The sequence below is a fragment of the Eptatretus burgeri genome, chromosome 9 (assembly GCF_056783735.1).
Source record: "Eptatretus burgeri isolate ZD-2024b chromosome 9, Ebu_testis_v1, whole genome shotgun sequence".
Taxonomy (NCBI): Eukaryota; Metazoa; Chordata; class Myxini; order Myxiniformes; family Myxinidae; genus Eptatretus; species Eptatretus burgeri.
In genome coordinates, this window is record NC_140969.1 from 86,360,417 (window position 1) to 86,379,058 (window position 18,642).

Here is an 18,642-nt window from a genome sequence, read left to right on the forward strand (position 1 = left end):
CAAGCCATCAAGCAGGGTGAGATCAACAAACTATGTCAGCAGGGCATCATCGAAGAGTCTTGCAGCCCACGGTCTTTTCCTGTGGTTCTTCTTCAGAAGGAGGACACATTGTATCACTTCTGTTTGGATAATAGGAGACTCAACACTGTTACCATCAGACTCTCCTCCACTACTATGTGTTGTTGATACCCTGGATATGCTCTTTGGTGTATGAATCTTCAGCACCATTGATCGACCTTCTGGGTCAAATTCCTCTCAATCCAGCAGACAAGGAGAAAACCGTCTTCTGAACAGTATCGGGATTGCACCAGTTTTGCATAATGCCAATGGGAATTTGTAATGCACCACCAAGCTTTCAGTGCATAATGGAGTGAGTCTTGTGTGGCCTTCACTGGAGCATCTGTCTCATCTGTTTTGATTTTTTTTTTTTTTGTGTACAGTGCGGGTTTTGAGTGACACCTTGACTATCTCAACGATGTCTTTCACATATTTCGCTCTTCAGGATTAAAGCTCCAACCCTCCAAATGTCACCTTGCTTAATCCACTGTCACTTTCTTGGGACATTTGATCATCTCATGATGGTGTGCAGCCTAATCCATCAAATACTGAAAATATACAGACATGGCCAACACCACAATCCTCCAGACAGGTCAGAGCTTTCTTGGGTCTGTGTTCTTATTACAGATGTTTCATCAAGAACTTTGCTTTACTCTCTGAGCCACTTTACCACCTCACCCACAAGCATGTGCCATTTGTCTGGAGTGACAACTGTGAGGATGTCTTTCACACTCTGAAACTATCATTTTTCAACCCTCCCATCATGTCATTCCCCATTCTGGGGGTTCCATTCTTGCTTTACATGGATGCCTCCCAGCATGCGATTGGGTCAGGATATCACCTGCTCATTGGAGTCCAGGTTCTGAGCAAGGACTATGTGAGTCATGTGCTAACAGCCTCAGAGAGGAAGTAGCCCACTTTTGACCGTGAATTGTTTGGTCGGTGCGACACTTCTGCCACCATCTTGCATGTCATCCATTTACCATCACAGACCCAAGCCCTTGGTGGGCTTAAAATGAATGCTCCTTGACAATGGCCCCACTGGAAGATGAGCTTGCTTATGACTGGTGTATCATTCACAGGGATGGATCCAAGTATCTCAATCGATGCCTGGATGACACCTGGACATCTAGCATGATATTTCAAAATTGTATTGGCCACGATACGTTCTCGTGGATCAGACATTATGTGGTGGAGGTATGCGTTCTATCGAGTGCCCTTCTAGTTGTTATTGGTAAAGGCCCAGTCACACCTTGACGTTTTAGCCAGGAATGGCAACGTATAAAAATGCACGTAAAACGTTGGCGTACGCTGAAGTTTTGAGTTTTTTTTTTTAAGTTTTGGTCGTATGCATAACGTATTAGTAACGGGCACAGAACGTTTCATTGTGTTAAAGATAACTTATACCAACGAATGCTTAGCCTGTTGTTGGCGTTCACAACCTATGCCCAACGATAGTTTAACTTAGTCATAGTGCGCTGCACGTATCGCCGACGAACTCGTGGCGTTCTCTGTTAAAAACCTGCCGCTCGCCGATTTAAATCGTAACCGCCTGAAAATTGGAAGTGTCAACATCGCAGTCACACCTTTACGATTTAGCCAGCGTATGCCGACCAATGAAAAATGTGTCTAAAACGCTAGGATACGTCGAATATGGTACGAGTAAGTTGTGTATACGTTAGGAGCACGATGAAAAACAATGAAGTATGCTGGCATATTCCGTGGTACGTCTAGTACGTCGTGAAATTTCAAGCATGCTGAAAATTTTACGACGTACTCAACGTATGGCTCACAAGTTCTGCATACGCTGGCATAAGTTCTCGGCACGCTCTGCAATCGTTTACACACATCGGCCACACGTTACTTGTAAGTTACTCATAAGTCGAAACACGTCGAGGTAATGTTTAGCATACCCGAAACTTAATTTTTAACCTACGAGTAACGTGCTTTGAACCTATTAGTAGCGTGCTTTGAACCTAAGAGTAGCGTGCTTTGAACCTATGTGTAACGTATCTCAAACGCACATTGGCGTATGTAGATGAATTTGATTGACGTCTTCCGGACGACCACAGAACTTACTGAACGTGTTTCTAACTTACAGCTACCGTATAATGGCGTATTGGCAGCGTTTAGGGGAATTGGTATATAAAAATGGGCTTCACACAGGAGGAACCCATCAGTGTTCCAGACTCCATGTTGAGTAGATGTCAATGTCAGTAGCAGTGGCAGTAGCAGTAGTAGTAGTAGTAGTAGTTCGAGAGAATTTAGTGATGTCGATGTTAGTAGTAGTAGTAGTAGTATTTTGAGAGAATTTAGTGATGTCGATGTTAGTAGTAGTAGTAGTAGTAGTAGTAGTAGTAGAAGCAGTAGTAGTAGTAGTTCGAGAGAATTTAGTGATGTCGATGTTGGTAGTAGTAATAGTAGTAGTTCGAGAGAATTTGGTGATGTCAATGTTGGTAGTATTAGTAGTAGTTCGAGAGGATTTAGTGATGTCGATGTTAGTAGAAGTCGTAGTAGTAGCAGTAGTAGTTCGAGAGAATTTAGTGATGTCAATGTTGGTAGTAGTAGGAGTTGTAGTTCGAGAGAATTTCATGATGTCGATGTTATTAGTAGTAGTAGTAGGAGTTTGTGAGAATTTAGTGTTGTCGATGTTGGTAGTAGTAGTGGTAGTAGTTGTACTTTCAAGTAATGTGTTGCAAAGTGTGAACAACGTTCGTGTAGCGTGCTTACAAAACGTTACTCATAGGTTAGGAATAAGTTTCGGGTACGCTAAACATTACCTCGACGTGTTTCGACTTATGAGTAACTTACAAGTAACGTGTTTCAACGTGTGTCGACAACTTGTGGCCAGCGTAGCGGAACGTGTGAGTCATACACCGGCATACGTCGTAAAATTTCAAGCATGAAAAAATTTGAGGAAAACCCAAAAGTTCAACGTTTAAAGCCAGCGTACTACCACTTATGGCAGTGTTTTTCAGCGTGCTCTCAATGTTATCAAAACTTACCCATAACGTATTCGACGTGTACCAGCGTTTTACACAAATTTTCCAAAAATCGGCATAAGCTGGCTAAAACGTCAAGGTGTGACTGGGCCTTAAGCAACTGCTGCAAACTCGCTGTTTGAATTTACAAATTTTGTTTGAGTCACTGCCATCGTTGGTTTTGGGCATGAAGATGCGATAGAAGTGTTTTTGGTGGTGCTTTTGACTCTTGGTTTGTGCTCTACCTGCTTGGAATTCTCGTTATGCTGTACTGTACGGTTCATCATTGGTGAATATATTGCCTTTGGAAGAAACCAGTCTCATGATCTTTTAGTTATTCTGTTAAAACTCGGACGTAACACCCACCAATCCCAGGCAAAAATGCTACAGTTAGAACTATAGTAGATGAGAGTAGTACACTCGTGTGTGCTGTGCGTGTGTGTATATAATTTTGTGTATATATATATATATATATATATATATATATATATATATATATATATATATATATATATATATATATATATATACGTATGTATAACCGGGCGTAGTGGCATGCGCCTGTAATCCGGCTACTCGGAGGATCACTTGAGGACGGGAGCTCTGTGCTGGGCCACGCTATGAGAGGGTGTAGGGCAGCCTGGAATCATGGCGAAACCCAATCCTTATCCCTGTGTTGTAAGAGGCGACCAGGGTTGCGTCAGGAAGGGCATCCGGCGTAAAACCTATGCCAAATCAGAATGCGGATCATACGGATGATCCGCTGTGGCGACCCCTAACGGGAGCAGCCGAAAGAAGAAGAAGAATATATTTAAATGTATATATGTATGTCTGAAAGTCTCTCCTGTGAATGGAGGGAATAGCCAATCTGCACACACCGAAACGACTAAACCCAGGTGGGTTTAGTGAAATAGCAGGGTGCTTACCTTATGGAGGCCTTATTGGTTGCTTTTTGCAACTTATACAGCTCGAAGAGCATGGGAGATGATTTCATATGTATATATATATATATATATATATATATATATATATATATATAGTGTGTGTGTGTGTGTGTGTGTGTGTGTGTGTGTGTGTGTGTGTGTGTGTGTGTGTGTGTGTGTGTGTGTGTGTGTGTGTGTGTGTGTGTGTGTGTGTGTGCGCGTGTATTTCTGGTTGCCGTCAATCTTCCGCTCTTTTCTTGAAGTCTCGGAACCAATCCCCCGCTTTCCCATTGGTCATTGGTTTCCACGATCATGGTTTTAATTATCGCGGCATTTTGCAGGAACCTCACCCCCACGATATTGGAGGGTTTACTGTAAACCAATCCATATATTGGCTGAGACACATGAATAGATGTAGTTCTTCCTGCAATACACCTCCTCACTGGTTGTGATGTAACCAGCAAATTTGGAACAAAACGTGCAGCTCCAAAAGCAAATCTAATTGCATTTCTCTCTGAGTTTGGCAAGAATGCCAATGATCCTAACAATGAAGAAATCTACTCAAAGGTGGAAGACTATCCAGTACAGGTTCTGAAACATGGATCTGCTTGTAAAACCTTGGATGAAATTAGATTCTGGTTGTATCACCGTCAGGGAACGATGCTTGCACAGCTGCCCTCCAACAAGCTATGCCACAAGAGGTCATATTCAGAGGAACTGTCTAAATATAAACTATCAAAACTTGGATCCAGATTTATTTGGATATGAAGTAGTAGATGATCTTGTCTTACCAAACAGTTTCTGCTGATTAATACCTGAGGACTTTGCTCAGTATTATATCTGCATGAAATGTGCTACAAGCAGATGTGACTACAAGAAACATGGAATCCCATGCTGTAAATGTTTTAAATGTCAAAGCACACATAGTGACGTCGACTGTAGAAATCCAATTGTAAATAGTTAGGCTTTTTGTCTACATATGTACCTTGCTCGTACACAGTTGACACATGTCATTATTGTAGAAATTAGCATAAAGGAACATGTATTTTCTCATCTTAAAACACAAATATAAGTTTTTTTTGTTGTTTTTTTGAATACGAGTTGTCAGTATATAACTAAAACATGATAGTTGTATTTTACGAATCGCCAGCTTTAATTTTATATGCATATTGATAGGGGGTTGCAATTTTTTTTATCCTTTCATTGATGTAAAAAGGGGTGAGGAACCACCCTCAGCCACTGTATTACAATGTAAACTGGGTGTTGTAGTAATATAAAAAGGCATCCTTCATAAGGAGGGCCAACAAGCACTCGAAACGTGTCTGGATATTCCCTCTCCTGGATGGACTGGTCTGTAAAATAAAAAATACTGGCCCCTATCCCCCGTCCTCCCTATACCTTCCCCGCTTCTATCTCCCCCCCCCCCGCTTTCCTTCCCCTCCTCTCTCCTGCTTGTTGACCCAGTGGCATACTGTAAATATGTGCCCTTTTTTCCATGAACCTGATTTTATAATTGTTGCTTTGCAGTCTTGAAGACCCCTTTTAAGCAACAATTTGTCACCATTTCACATTACAAACGGAAATGATAAATTGTTTTAAAAAGTTTTAAAAACAATAAAATCGCAACGGTTCTGCAAGTTGTAAATCTATGATGTAAAATCTTTATTCCTATGTTGTTTCATCTGCATGTACAGCACATCCAGGCATTGCACAGTTGAAAAGCAAATTATATGATAACTTCATATTTTCCATTTGCTCAGGTTTAACTCTTGTCTGGCATCGTCTTGGTGAACAAATATTTCATTTCCAATTGGGATTTGCGCTTGTGCAAAACTTACCTGGGTGGAAATGGGCCATTTGTTATTGACTTGGCTTTTCTCACCAAGTTGATGAATGAATCAAGGAGTATAAGAATGTAGCAGTTTTGCATGTGTGGGCCTTGGGAAATTATTGTGTGCCTCTCGTTTATTTGGCTTGTTTAATTGTGATAAGGCATTTTTGGAAATTTACCAAAGTATTGGTTTGGGAATGGTCTGAAATTCTCAAGGTCATGGTTTTTTTTTTGTAAACGATGTCGTGGACTGATTTTTAAAACTTTGCACAGCATAAAATTTCTCTTGACATTGAACATTGTTGCGATCAGACTCAGGGATGTATATAATGTTCTTCATTCATAAAATCTATGCTACGAGCTCCAATTTTGCTTTCTGTGACTTGGTTTGGGAGAAAAGGTTGATATTACATGTTCTTCAATTTTTGTTGGGTTAATGCTTTGTTTGACAATAATCGTAATGATGGAGGGTGGTGTCAGACATTTGATATTGGGTTGCGTATGAATAGAGGTGTAAACTACTTTGTTCGAATTCATTTTTTTTGTAACTCATCTATTGCACAGGGCTTGGCTGTTTCCTCACCATAGACGAGTTAATGGGTTTTTGATCTACAATCATTCAGTTATCGGCCCTCCTCAGTGCAATGTGAATGCATTCATCAAGCAACCCCTCTTTTTTTTTCTGCTTGCAGAAGCTTCTTACTTCCCCTCCAACACCACTTTGATATCAGAGGCGCACACTTCATTGATTCCACTCAAACATTAGATTGCCCACGTCACCACTTGTTCAATCACTCGCCTCCTCTCGGACACAAAAATATTTTACCAGTAACTTACTATAACACCATCTTTTCAAATGTGCCATCTCCACCTTTAAACACAACTCAGCAAAACATTCACAATTCCATCACCGCCATCGCTTTGCAACAACAATAAAATCCTCAACGAACCACACTCCATGATCGATCCATCTGAACAAACCTTCCTGCACTCCTCCAGAGTAATGTTATCTACACTTCATTAGAGTTGAAATCTCATACTTACATCCTATCAACAGAAACTTAAGCCAACTCATGTTAACCGTTCTGCCCACACTGTCACCTTGAACTTGATGCTGTGCACAACTTGTGGAAATTGCAGCTTGCTCTTAAGTTGCACAATGCAGACAAATATTAAACATATCCTTTTTATTCTATTTCTGGGGGAATCCGGTTGGAGTGGCCTGCTTCCATGGGACTGTAGGCTTCCAGTGAGGATGCCTGGGGCTACTGATGATGATTATAGTGGAAGCTTCTCAGTGTTTATTCCAATCATGTTACTTTTTCCACTGCTTCAACTGCAGCTCACTGCCATCTCGTCTACCATTTCCATTATTTTTATTTCAAAATTTAAAAAAAATCTCAACATGTGGAAGAGCGAAGTGACAGAGGGCAAAAAAGCAATGTACTGACAATGGGGTCACAGGTAGACAAAACAAGGAAGGGTATGATCAAACAGGAAACCTTCAAGAAGATGTTATGGAGGAAGAGAAGAGGCTCAAGAGGTTCAATAAGTCAGTTCGAGTTAATGGAGGTAGATAAGATCATCGGCATTGAAATGGGGATCCGTGAGATGGTGGTGAACTGCCATCTTGAAACACCAGAGAAGATGGGTGGAGGTGGTTTCACAAATGTGAGAAAAGAAGAATATTTGAGAACTGCAGTAAGGATGGATTTTTAGTTTAACCAGGAGGGGATTGGTGGAATAATGTATTGTCATGGAGGAGATGAGGAGGGTTGAAATGGAAAATGCAATAGGACTAGAATGGGGTGTTTTTAAAAACGAAAAAGAGGCCACCAACCTGGCTGTTGTGAGAACAATAATCATTGTCCTTTGGCCTCTTTGTGGGAAATGCCAACAACGTTGAGAGTTTAATATTCTACAGAATCCTGGAGACACAAATGGGGAGTGGGTTTACTAACCCACATGGGAGAGCAATATTCCCTGGAGCTATGGACAAAGACCTAGTAGAGCTCCAAAGTGATGACCTCATGTTGGCCTGACGATCGCTCAACTGGATCATGTGGAAAACCTTTCATATTTTCCAGGAGAACTTCGGGGAGTTGTCAAAGCTAGCATGAAAGAGAAATATTATAGTTGTGATAAGGGCCCTTGTCATCTTTCACTCTGTGCAAGCAGATGTGTGCACTTATGTCTGCTTTGGAAAATCGTGTTGGGATCAGGGTTCATTCTACAGATTAATATTCTCACATTGGATTCTTTGATGGCAAATTGGATTTAGTACTTTATTATTTCACGGATGCACACTTACAAAAAGGTATGTGAAGTATAATTTGTTTTTCCTGATAAAAGTAATGGATTCCCTCCCTCACCCCCCACACATTTTTCAGCATGTAGGCTCTTGGTTTTAGAGATGTTGAATTACATGCACCAAAGAGAAGTTCATGGAATTGAAAAGCACCATTCTTTCTTTGCGTGTCTGTCAATCTTTGGTGAGGCAGTCTAGTTGGCAGTGGGTATGAGGGGCTGTGATTAGTAAAGTAGGATGGGTTGGGTACATGAGATAAGGAGGCTAACATCAGGTGAGACTATTTTTTTTTCTTCTTTCAAGCAGAGTTTGAAGTGATGGTCAGCATATACTAGACTTGATAAGTTGCCATTGTGACTTTGTGGAAGAAGACTACTTGCAAAGTTCAGCATTGAGATTAACAAGATCATTTCTGGCTCACCAAAGGGTGGACGCACACTTGTGAGCCTTATGGAGTGACATAAAGTAGCCATCAGTTGAGAAGGTTGAGAACATTCTATGTTGAGAAGGCAGTTCTGATAGAGCAGGTTGCTTTGCCATATAATTCTGTGCTCCAGAGCCAATAGGATGGATAGGATGCATGCAGATAGGATGAGATGAAGTGGTGCATGAGAGAAGGTCCCATTTTTGTCTTTTTCTTTTCTTACATTTTCTGCCTTTTCTTACATGCCATATTTGTCTTTCTTTAAACTGTCTGCTTGTCTGTTGAAACCCTTTCATCTTGAGTTATTTTGCTTCTGTATGAGCTTTGCATTTACAGAAAAATATAATAAACAACTTGCTTCTTGATTGGCAGAGTTAATGTGTCTACAATTGTTTATTAGTTGTTTTTCCCCTTTTTCATGCTTCCACCAGCATTTTTAATTTGCACATGTTCTAGGCAGTGTATACGATTGCTTGTTGCCTGTGGTGACACAGCTGTGATGGACCCAATTACCTTTTCCCTGTTATTGCTTTTTCTTTTCCTCAAAGTAACAGCTTCAGCTGATTTTTGTCACATTACTTGTAACCCATGCAGAAAGAGACCGGTTCAGTTGAAGACCTCACGGATGGTTCGAACCGCAGGGCGAAAGAGTTTTCGGTGATTGATGGTCGTCGAGCACAAAACTGTGTGATTCTCCTCTCCAAGTGGGTGCAGAGCATTATGCACACAGAACTTTACTGTGTCGATTTAATAAAGGAATCTGCAGGCTTGTTTTGGTGTAACTCTACCTAAACCCCATTATGGAAAAAAATTTGTTGTCCATGAAATGGATATTTTATAATTGAAGGAAATAAAAAGGTGAGCTCCTCTCAGCCATGAACCTTTTGGAGTATCACATAAAGGGACATGTTTCTGTTTTGTTTTGTTTTTTTTCCAGGTTGAAACTCTCAAATGAAGAAATAAAAACTGCGATAATGCAGATGGATGAACAGGAGGAGATATCGAAGGATATGCTGGAGCAGGTTAGGCCTTTATTACCCTGCACTCACAAAGCTAAAAGTGGGGTTAAGCGATCATCATACGTCGTATGTCATACATGTCTGCATTTTGCTAAGAGCTTGCATCAAAAACCATTCAGCGGAGGAAATTGAAACTTTACCCCATGTTTGTTCCATGACAATGTGATATCGCGGTCACTCTTGAGGTCAACATCGGCAAAAGGTCAACATGTCAAATTTCTGAAATCCTCACTTTTCATTTGATTGACTTGAAATTTGAACAGGATTTTAATTAAAAAAAAAAAAGAGATTATCATGTGTCACGTGGTCTGGCAGTCATATTGGATCAACGGGAAAATCTTTGAAAATCTTCGTGTGAGAAACTGCTTAACCGATGAATGCAAAATTTAACTAATTGATCAATTACCCATGGGAAATATGGTTTGATAAAGATGTCATCGGTCATGTGGTCTGGCATCTACTGTATATTGGATCGAAGAAAAAAAAAAAGAGTTGGTGAGCACCAAGTCCTCAAACCTGCATGGGATATGTATCCTATGAATACCATCTAGTTTTGAAAAAGCACCTTTGTGCTGTTGTTCGAAAGGCACACGACTTCTATCTGCATTAATATCGCATCACAAACTGATGTTTCTATCAAATTTGTAGTTGCACTAAACACTAGATATCTGCGAACAAGGGTAAGCTTCTCCCAGCTTACCCCTGACGATCGCCTGTGACTTGCCCATGGCCCGTGTCCATATCTATATTTTTAATTTCCAAACTTGCCCTTGGCATGCATATATATTTTTTTCGGACCGCTATATGACCTTGACCTTCAGCATTTAGATTGGACTGTAAATCAAGAAAATATGTCTCCATCTATAATCTATCTGTAAAACTCAATATCATGAAAATCAGAGGAAAATTATTCAAGTTGTATGAGCAAAAAGGTGTTTTTTTGTTGTTAATTAGGTCACAAGCTGAAAAAAAGTAGGTAAAAGAGACATCAATATCAGGTGCACAACTTCAGTTCAGGTCCATTATTATGATGCAAGAACATCTTGGAAGACCAAGTGATCTTTAACATTCTGCATTGGTAAAATTGAGTGGTGACAAAATGCAAATTTTTTTTATATATTTTTTTTCAGACCACCATTTGATCTTGACCTTTAACCCAGAGGGGTATGACATAAATTAAGCATAAATGTGCCTTGCTCTTGGCTATCTAGTGAGGGCAATTTTGTTCCCATCAGACAAACCTTAATCAAGTTATGAAGATGCCAACAAATGTATATAATTAGGTCATGACCTTAAAAATTAGGTCAAGGCAAAAAAATTTGTCATCCCCGCATACTTCACATTGTTGATGCAAAATTTCATTCCAAAAGTCCCAGCAGGCTCCGAGATTCAAGTTGAATATTGGTAACGCAGGAGAGAAAAAAACAAACCTAAATGGTGGTTTAGGACTCCTCAGTCTAAAACTCTGTGGTACCATTCAAAATTGGAGTCACCAATTGTAGAAACAAACCTTACAACAGCTATAAGCCTCCCTCTTTACTTTAGGGAGAACCATTAAAAAGAACATTAAAGTTTAAAATATATATATATATATATATATATATATATATATATATATATATTTTATACATCATCGAGGCTTGTGGAAGAGGGTTTATGGAAGGTAACAAACACAAAGGGGAACCCCCAACAGTGAAGTGGAAATGACTGAGTGAGATCAAAGGGAGGAGGAGAAGGGCACATGGGGTGAACAAGCTGAATGAAATGCAACAAGAGGAGGAAGGGGAAGGTGGGGATGTGTGTGTGTGTGTGTGAGAGAGAGAGAGACAGACAGACAGACAGACAGACAGACAGACAGACAGACAGACAGACAGACACAGACAAGGGGAAGTGCTTGGAATGGGGTTTATTTAGGGCAGAAGGGATCATTAGTACTCATTTGGGTGTGGGGTGGGTGTGACTTGAGGTAGTGGTGAACAGCTTTTGAAGCCCTGGAGGGAAGAATGGGACTGAACAGACTGAGGAAGTCTGTTCCACTGGTGAGAGAAAAGTGGAACAAATGAGAGGATATGAGAAATGAGACTGGATTTTGGGAATTTACCAAGAGGAGAGTTACTGGCAGACTGTGTGCACCCTGCAGAAACCCACGAGGGGCAGAGTCAAGAATGCAGAATGTATTCTCTACCACCTTGCTAGTCTTGCACAGAGTTCACCAATCTGTCTGTGATGTGAGAGTAACAGACCTAGACACTCAGCTTTGTCGCAGGAGATCCCAATGATTTTGAGGGCCATGCTTCCCATGGCTTCAAGAGAAGGCAAGGTGCGAGGCAGGGTCACCAGCCCAAAGGGAAGAGCAGTACTTGATCAAACTGCAGATGAAGGCCTTGTTGGTTATCAAAAGTTCAGACTTGCCAAGGAAAGACTTTGCATGACGGAGGATGCCCAGTTGGTGGCTGGCTCTGGAAGCTGTCTTGGAAATATGGTCTCACCAAGAAAGATCATTAATGGTGCTGAAACCCAAAAGTTTGAGTGATTTAATTATATGATTAAGAAAATTAAAATCATACGATTCAATAAATTGTTTAAAATTTGAAGATGTTTCTGATCAAAAGAATTTTCATGATTCCAAGTTATGTAGCAGTAAAAAAAGAGGAGCATTGGTCCTGTAGCTCAACTGGCTGGTTGCCAAAAAGTTGAGTGATTGATGGATCATGGTAAAAAATAAAAAATAAGGTGTCCCGACGGGATGATAAAAATAAGAGCTGGATTTAGAATGCATATTTTAGATCGGGTAGTGTGGAGATGCTCAGAGTCGTGCAGCTCCCTGTTGCCTATGAGCTTTAGTGTTTGAGATATTGCCCTCTTCTGTTCTGTCACTTTGTGTTGTGTCAAAATTATCCCTATTTGATAAGGTGCAACTCCAAGGTGTCTGTAATTCATATTTTTCGAGATTTCATAAATGGTGGTTTCGGACTCAGAATACACATTTGGGAAATATGGTTTCGGAATGGGGTTAAAGATGTTTCTGGTCAAAAGAAGATCACCAGACGGGCAGCTTAATAGCTTGCAGGAATGCAGACACTTGAAGGATTCCAGGTAGCTAACCATCTGGTAGCACAGCCCATCACCCATCTAACACCATCCTATGACTGCCTGCTCTCTTCTGTTACGTCACTTCGTATTGTGTCAAAATTAGCCCTATTTGATGAGGTGCGATTCCACGGTGTCTATAACTAATAAAAAGCAGTGTGTGTGTGTGTGTGTGTGTGTGTGTGTGTGTGTGTGTGTGTGTGTGTGTGTGTGTGTGTGTGTGTGTGTGTGTGTGTGTGTGTGTGTGTGTGTGTGTGTGTGTGTGTGTGTGTGTGTGTGTGTGTGTGTGTGTGTGTGTGTGTGTGTGTGTGTGTGTGTGTGTGTGTGTTGCTTCCATAACTTCAAAACCAGAAAACCTAGCAGCCTGAAACTTTGCATGCATACTAAGAAAACCCAAAGGAAGTACAAAAGTGAAAATTGGATGTTTGGGTTAATTAAAACACCCCTTTTGAAGATAATTAATGTCATTATTTAATTATATCCTTCACAATCCTTGGCCACCTTGCTGTCTGGGGTCTCAAGGTGTTTCCTGGGTAACCTTGCTGGGGTCTGAAGCCGCCATGTTTTTTGGCCTGCTCATCCATGTTTTAACTTGGAACAGGCCGCAATGATTTCTTAACAATAGTTTTATTTATTTATCACGTTCCTCACTCATATTATTGAATGTCTGTTCATCATAGCTACGAATCGCTGGGTATATTGTGCAGTGCTTATAAACACCTGGAGATGCCAGCGTTTGTGGCTTTATTTCATTTGTGCAAATTAATAACTGAGAGAATCTATTAAATGAACCCGAATTACAAAATGTGAGCTCCAAATTTGAAAGTATCAGCAGTTCTGACTCCCCAAAAAGTGTTGATTTGTCCAATTTGGACATTGCATGGGCGTTTCTGGGTGAATAGCTGCATCATGGCAATTGATAAATCCTTGCCAAGCCAGGCATTCTGTTGCAGTGCTTGCTTGAGTGCTTAAGCCACTTACTGAGCTGTACAGTACAGTTCGTTTCCCGATCGGGAGGTACAGTCGACAGATATTACAAGGTAGAGGTACGTTACGTGTACAACACACATAGATTTGGATCTGTACAGACTTTCCGCGGGTGTGTGGACATGCCATGCCTGTTACGGGTGCCGTGGTGGCAAAGTTTCATCCCATCTCTTATGGAGCTTCTCTCAGATTTTCCTTTGTCCTCTTTTCTAAAGCATTTGGTTATCGGATTTGCTTTACAAATGTGATATGTTTCTCTCTGTGAGTTTCAAAGCAAAATAGATTTGATAACACCAGATTTCTGAGCCGTTTGCCGTATTAATGTGTTTTCGAAATAAATCTAAATCGAGCCAAATTTTTTTCCACCTGTCACACACAGCTGTTTATAAAGATTAATGTTTGTGAACCTCTCCTTGAAACGTCTGTATAAATGTAACGTTGTTTTGATGAAGCTACTCAAGGTTTCTGGGTTGTATAGAGTATGTACTGTAGTCAATAATCACACTGACTCCAACCTGCCGATTCCCAAAAAATTCCTGTGTGTGTGTGTGTGTGTGTGTGTGTGTGTGTGTGTGTGTGTGTGTGTGTGTGTGTGTGTGTGTGTGTGTGTGTGTGTGTGTGTGTGTGTGTGTGTGTGTGTGTGTGTGTGTGTGTGTGTGTGTGTGTGTGTGTGTGTGTGTGTGTGTGTGTGTTCGTTCACAAAGCATCACATATTCTCTCTAACTCCCCTATTCCTGTCTCTGTCTCTGTCTCTCTCTCTTTGTCTCTGGATGTATCCGGACGGTCGTTATGTCCCGACGGGGACGGGAGCCTGTCTCGGGACGTGTCCCGACGGGGATGGGAGCCTGTCTCGGGACGTGTCGGTCTCTGGACCGTGTTTGGCGTATGACCGGTAGAAAATGGATTTCAGACATGATTTTGTTTCCATCTTCACTGTTATTCTGTGCAGAATCATTTTGATGAGACTGTATGAATTGTAATGGACGCTCCACCACATGCCTGCCTTCCTTTCCCCTCCCCCTCCATCTTCGCTCTCTCCTTTCCTCCTACATCTCAGTGTTCCTGTCGGTGAAGCGACAGGTGGTATTTTCTAATTCACCTTTTTCACATCAGAGCAGAAACTCCATCATGAAGTCCAAGGAACTATCCGCAGAACTCTAAGATAGAATTGTGAGGAGGCACAGATCTGTGGAAGGGTATGAAACATGTTCTAGAGTGTTGAAAGTTCCCAAGAGCACAGTGAGCTCCATCATTAGGTAATGGAACGAATATGGAACTGCCTACACTCTTCCTGGAGCTGGCCGTCCAACCAAACTGAGCAACTGGGCAAGAAGGACCTTGGTCGGGTTGGTGACCAAGAACCCAATGACTACTGTGACAGAACTAGTTCCTTGGCTGAGATGGGAGAACCTGCCAGAAAGACAACAGTCTTTGCAGCACTTCACAAATGGAGGCTTTATGGGAGAGTGGCCAGATCAAAGCCATTCCTGAGAAAAAGGCACATGACGACACACCTGGAGTTTGCAAAAAAGGCATGTGAAAGATTGAGAGCATGAGGAAAAAGATTCCGTGGTCTGATGAAACTATCTGATGAAAATTCCTTTGGTCTGAATGCAAAGTGCTGCATCTGGTGGAAACCAAGCACAGCTCATCACCTATCTGAACTGTGAAGCACGATGGTGGAAGCGTAATGCTACTATGGGGGATGCTTTTCAGTGGTAGGGACTGGGAGACTTGCAAGGATAGAGGGAACAATGAATGGAGCCAAATACAGGTAAATCCTTGAGGATAACCTGCTTCTGAGTGCAAAAGACCTGAGACTGTGGTGAAGATTTATGTTCCAAAAGGACAATGACCCCAAGCATACAGCCAAAGCAACACTGGAATGGCTTCAGAACAAGAACCTGAATGCCCTTGAGAGGCTCAGCAAAAGGTCAGACTTGAATCCCATTGAGAATCTGTGGAAGGACTTGAAGATTGCTGTTTACTGATGCTCCCCATCCAACTTGACATGGATTGAGCAAATCTCCTAGGAAGAATGGGAGAAACCCCCCCAAATCCAGATGTGCAAAGCTGATAGACATACCCAAGAAGACACAAAGCTGTAATCACTGGCAAAGGTGCTTCTACAAAGTATTGAGGGGGGGGGGCTGAAAACTTATGTAAATTGGATATTTCTGCATTTCATTTTCAAGCAATTTGTACAAATTTCTAAAAACATGTTTGCACTTTTTTATTTTTCGGATATGGATACTTTGAAACCTGGTTTATCCCTGCTCCATCTGCCAAAATCCACTCGCGTGTGGAGATAGCAGGCAACAACAGCAACTTTTTGCCGATGAGACATCAGTGTGAGAGCTGCCACAGCCTGCAGGACTCCACAATGGCTTCCATTCAGCCACACCCCAATGTACTCATCTTTGTTGTGGTTAACTGGGGTGCAAGCATAATTGTTTGTATACTGCCATCTACTGATGTTACTTTCTCTGTTACTCTGTTACATTTATGCTTCGCATTGGAACATTCATTTGAAACCAATCAGTCAATTTGATAGCTTTTGTAGTGGATTATGATTGGGTATTATTGGCTGCATGTCAGGGGCTGCACTTTAGGCCGCCATTGGCTTGCGGGCTGTGCAATGAAGAACAGAGGTGTAGATCGTCATTATGGGGTATTTTGTGCATATTGGTGACAAAATTTTTTCAAATTTATCCATTTTAAATTCAGGCTGTCACACAAAATGTGAAATCGTCAAGGGGTGTGAATACTTTGAAGACACTGTACTAATTTCAGAAACTTTATGATTAAAAAAAGATTCATTAAATAAATCCACGAAGAGAATGGTGAGATCTGAATGCAAATTTTCATACATCTGGAACAAGCATTAATAATCGTAAGGTTTCCTATCCAATCATGATTCCGTCGCTTATCTGTTATAATTATTATATCGGAGGCACACTTCTAGCCTGGTGTTGGCGCAGTGGGAAGGGCAGCGGCTTGGGATCCAAAAGGTCCTGAGTTCAAGCCCCGTTGGGCCACTGAATTAATACACCAGGGGGTTGACTCAGCCTGTCATCCTTCCGAGGTCGGCGAAATGAGTACCAGTGTACTGGGCCGGTGTATACCCCGGTTAAAATAGGTGTACCATATCCCTGTGTCATAAGAGGTGACCAGGGTTGCGTCAGGAAGGGCATCCGGCGTAAAACATGTGCCAAATCACTATGCGGATCATACGGATGATCCGCTGTGGCGACCCCGAACGGGAGCAGCCAGAAGAAGAAGAAGAAGAAGAAGAGAGAGGCACACTTTCTCCTCTCATTTTTGGGGGGCTGGACTGCCAAAAGAGAGCATGCACTGTGTACGGTTAATGTAAAAATGAGTGATGGGTTGGAAAGAGAAAAAAGCTACTCATTAGAAAAGGTTATCACATATTTTCTTGTCGGTGTGGTAGTACCACACCTACAAGGAAATCATTTGGCACAAATGAAGGTATGCCACCTCAGATGGTATTGACATCTGGTCTGGCCCATGGCCGAATCATGTGTGGCAAGTCGGCCAGGTTTAACAAGACTACACTCGTTGAAGGTGGGGTTTAGGAGAATGATGTGGGGTTTAAGGCTCAGTCACACCTTGACGTTTTAGCCAACGTATGCCGATTTTTGAATTTTTTTTCTAAAACGCTGGCACACGTTGAATACGTTATGGGTAAGTTTTGATAACATTGAGAGCACGCTGAAAAACACTGCCATACGTCGTTGTACGCTGGCTTTAAACGTTGTACTTTTCGGTTGTCCTCAAATTTTTGCATGCTTGAAATTTCACGACGTATGCCGGCGTATGACTCACACGTTCCGCTACGCTGGCCACAAGTTGTATGCACGGTTTGCGATCGTTGACAGACGTCAACACATGCTAGTTGTAAGTTAATCATAAGTTGAGACACGCCGAGGTAATGTTTAGCGTACCCGAAACTTATTTCTAACCTATGATTAACGTGTTGTTGGCACGTTGCGCGATCGTTGCCACACGTCGACAGACGTTACTTTTAAGTTACTCATAGGCTGAAAGACGTCGGTATAATGGATCGTCCTTGCATCAGCGTTCACGGCCACGGCCAGGACACTTACTTGCAGCATTCTTCAAACTTTTCTTCGGCATGACGAGGATGTTCACACTTCGATGTCTAGCTTGGCTATGATTCCAATTGTCCATCGGCAGCGTCTATTTAAAATAGTCGAGTTTGAGCGTTTTAACACGTTCAGAAGAAACGCTTCAAATTTCCAAACCCCAGCGTCAAAAAACAAAGGCGAGTGACAGCAATTTAAATCGTTCATTGTAAACAATGAAAATAGTTGAGTGGTACCGTTTAAAAGTAGTTGAGTGTAAAAAAAAATCCAATTGTTGAGTGCAAGCGTCTACTTTCAATAGTGGGGTTTGAGCGATTTAGCACGTTCAATAGAAACGATTAAAATTTTCGAGCGCCAGCGTCAAAAAACAAAGGCGAGTGACAGCAATTTAAATCGTTCATTGTAAACAATGAAAATAGCTGAGTGGTACCGTTTAAAAGTCGTTGAGTGTAAAAAAAAAATAAAAAATCCAATTGTTGAGCGCAAGCGTCTACTTTCAATAGTGGAGATGCAGCCATTTAAATCGTTGAGTGGCAGCCTATGAATAGCAAACCCCCACATCACCGGCAAAGATAAACTGCCGCACGATATGGATAAGTTAGGCTATCGTTGGGCATAGTTTGTGAACGCCGGCTACACGATAATTATTCGTTGGTATACCGTATCGATAAGTTATTGAAGCGCTCTATGCACATTATTAGTTCATTGTGCATTTGTCCAACCCGTTATGAATAGACCTAAATCGTAAAAACAAGCCATAGCTCATTGTTGAAAAAGCCCCATAAAAAATTAGCCGCGAAGAACTTCGAACAATGGTGCAAAGATGTCTCCTACCCGTGGACACGCGGATGCAAGGGGGATCCATCATAACCCACACCCTCCCCCTCACACTCAC

The 18,642-nt window shown here is 41.6% G+C and overlaps 1 protein-coding gene across 6 annotated transcripts in view; it reads left to right on the forward strand.

Moving 5' to 3' along the window:
- LOC147020531 (disheveled-associated activator of morphogenesis 2-like) overlaps nt 1–18,642 on the forward strand; it is a 332,638-nt gene that overhangs the window by 303,353 nt on the left and 10,643 nt on the right. For all 6 annotated transcript variants that reach the window (XM_085895960.1, XM_085895958.1, XM_085895963.1 and 3 more), the window contains 2 exons: nt 9,119–9,228; nt 9,462–9,546. In XM_085895960.1, the coding sequence (XP_085752086.1) occupies nt 9,119–9,228; nt 9,462–9,546 (195 nt within the window). The remainder of the gene's footprint in view (nt 1–9,118; nt 9,229–9,461; nt 9,547–18,642) is intronic.